This window comes from Orycteropus afer, unplaced genomic scaffold, assembly GCF_000298275.1.
Source record: "Orycteropus afer afer isolate SDZICR_OR568_19922 unplaced genomic scaffold, OryAfe1.0 scaffold00099, whole genome shotgun sequence".
In the NCBI taxonomy this organism is placed as follows: domain Eukaryota; kingdom Metazoa; phylum Chordata; class Mammalia; order Tubulidentata; family Orycteropodidae; genus Orycteropus; species Orycteropus afer.
The window spans coordinates 934,642-936,194 of record NW_006921686.1 but is presented as its reverse complement, the minus strand read 5'-3'; the positions used below and the strand labels follow the sequence as shown (position 1 = coordinate 936,194).

The 1,553-nt window shown below is 59.6% G+C and overlaps 1 protein-coding gene across 1 annotated transcript in view; it reads right to left on the bottom strand.

The window, feature by feature from the left end:
• The window catches only part of CPT1C (carnitine palmitoyltransferase 1C), an 18,482-nt gene that overhangs the window by 11,486 nt on the left and 5,443 nt on the right, over window positions 1-1,553 (bottom strand). The window contains exons 3-5 of the mRNA XM_007943017.1: window positions 1,128-1,299; window positions 572-673; window positions 354-491 (exon numbers count right to left, since the gene is read on the bottom strand). Of these exons, the coding sequence (XP_007941208.1) occupies window positions 354-491; window positions 572-673; window positions 1,128-1,299 (412 nt within the window). The remainder of the gene's footprint in view (window positions 1-353; window positions 492-571; window positions 674-1,127; window positions 1,300-1,553) is intronic.

Genomic DNA, 1,553 nt, shown 5'->3' with positions numbered 1-1,553 from the left:
ACAAGGGTAAAACTCAGAACAAGGGAGCATGTGGGTGGGGCTGAATTGTGGGTGTGTCATGGGGGTGGAGCCTGGGGTGGGGCATATTATAGGGAGGGGCTAAATTGTGGGCATGCTATGGGGGAGGAGCCTGTGTTATGGGCGTGTCCTGGGTGGCACCTGGGCTGTTGCTGTGCCAGAGAGGGTGGGGCCTTTTCTGGGGGCGGAGCCTTATTGTGGGCGTGTCCTGGGTGGTGCCTGGGCTGTTGCCCTATCAGAGAGGGTGGGGCTGGGTAGTGGGCGTGTCATTAGGGTGGGACCTGAGTGGTGGAAATGTCAAAACCTTAGGCTACTTCATGGGGGCGGAGACTCACGTAATTGGACGCCCACCAAGCCTTGAGGTGCAGGTACCACTGCAGAAGCGAGGCCTGCAGCCTGAGAAATTCCTGCGCTAGGACCGCGGTCCAGTTGAAGTCCTCGTCAGACAAGACTGGCCGGACTGACTCCAAGTACTGATGGGGGTGGACAGAAGGAGCAGGTCACGGCCTGGCCGCCCGAACCCCTCTGCCCACACCCCGGGTGCCAGGCCCACCTTGCGCACGGTCTCCTGGACGCAGGGCACAGGCTGGCGCGGCAGCGAGCGCTGGTAACTGAAGAGCATAGGGTGGCGGCCGGAGAAGATGCGGACCAGGGCCTGAAGGGAAAGTTGTGGTATCCTCACATCTGGGGTCACTGATCCCCTCCTGGGGCCCAGGATTGGTGAGACCACCCTGACAGAATAGGACAGAGACCAAAGAGAAGGACAGAAAAGACTGGGGTAGGGGTGGGGGACAGAGACCCCAAGTGACAGGAGACCCCAAGATTGAGGAGGTGAGGGAGACACAGAGAGAAGGGGACACACCCAAGGTGGGTGGGTGAGAGGTTAAAATACATTCAAAGTGAGAGGGAGGGGACAGAGACCTAGGGAGGGGGACAGAGACCAGAGAGAGGGGGACAGAGACAGAGACAGAGAGAGAGAGAGATATCTGGAGTAGGGGAGACAGAGACCTGGTGGTGTAGAAACCCAGAAAGAGAAGGGGACACAGACCCAGAGACAAGAAGAGAGAGGTGGGTCCCTGGAGGGCCTGAGCAGGCTCTGCCTTCCATACCAGCCAGGTCTTGGTGGGCGAGGACATGGTGCCGTGGGGCTCAAGGAGCCAGCCGTGGTAGGACAGAAGCAGCCTCAGGGCCACGTGAAGCGTGAAGATCAGGGCTCCCCACAGACAGGAGGCGAACAGTGCAGCCGCCAGGGCCCCCCGAAGCCTGTGGTGCTGCCCAGCCCTGGGGGAAGAAGGGGTGCTGGGTCTCCTGCCTCAGCACTCCCTCCCTGCAGCCCCCGTGTTCCCGAAGTCCCACGGCCCTGGGCTGTAGGAGGCAGATCTGACTGTAGAACTGGAACCAGTCAACAGTTTCCTTTCATATAAAGTAGGTATATGATCCTCCTGCTCCCCCAGGATTGTGGGGACCCTCATCTCCTAAAACCACTTCCCCAAGAGCTTGGTCGGTGTTCAAAGAATGGAAGCCACCATTTGTGA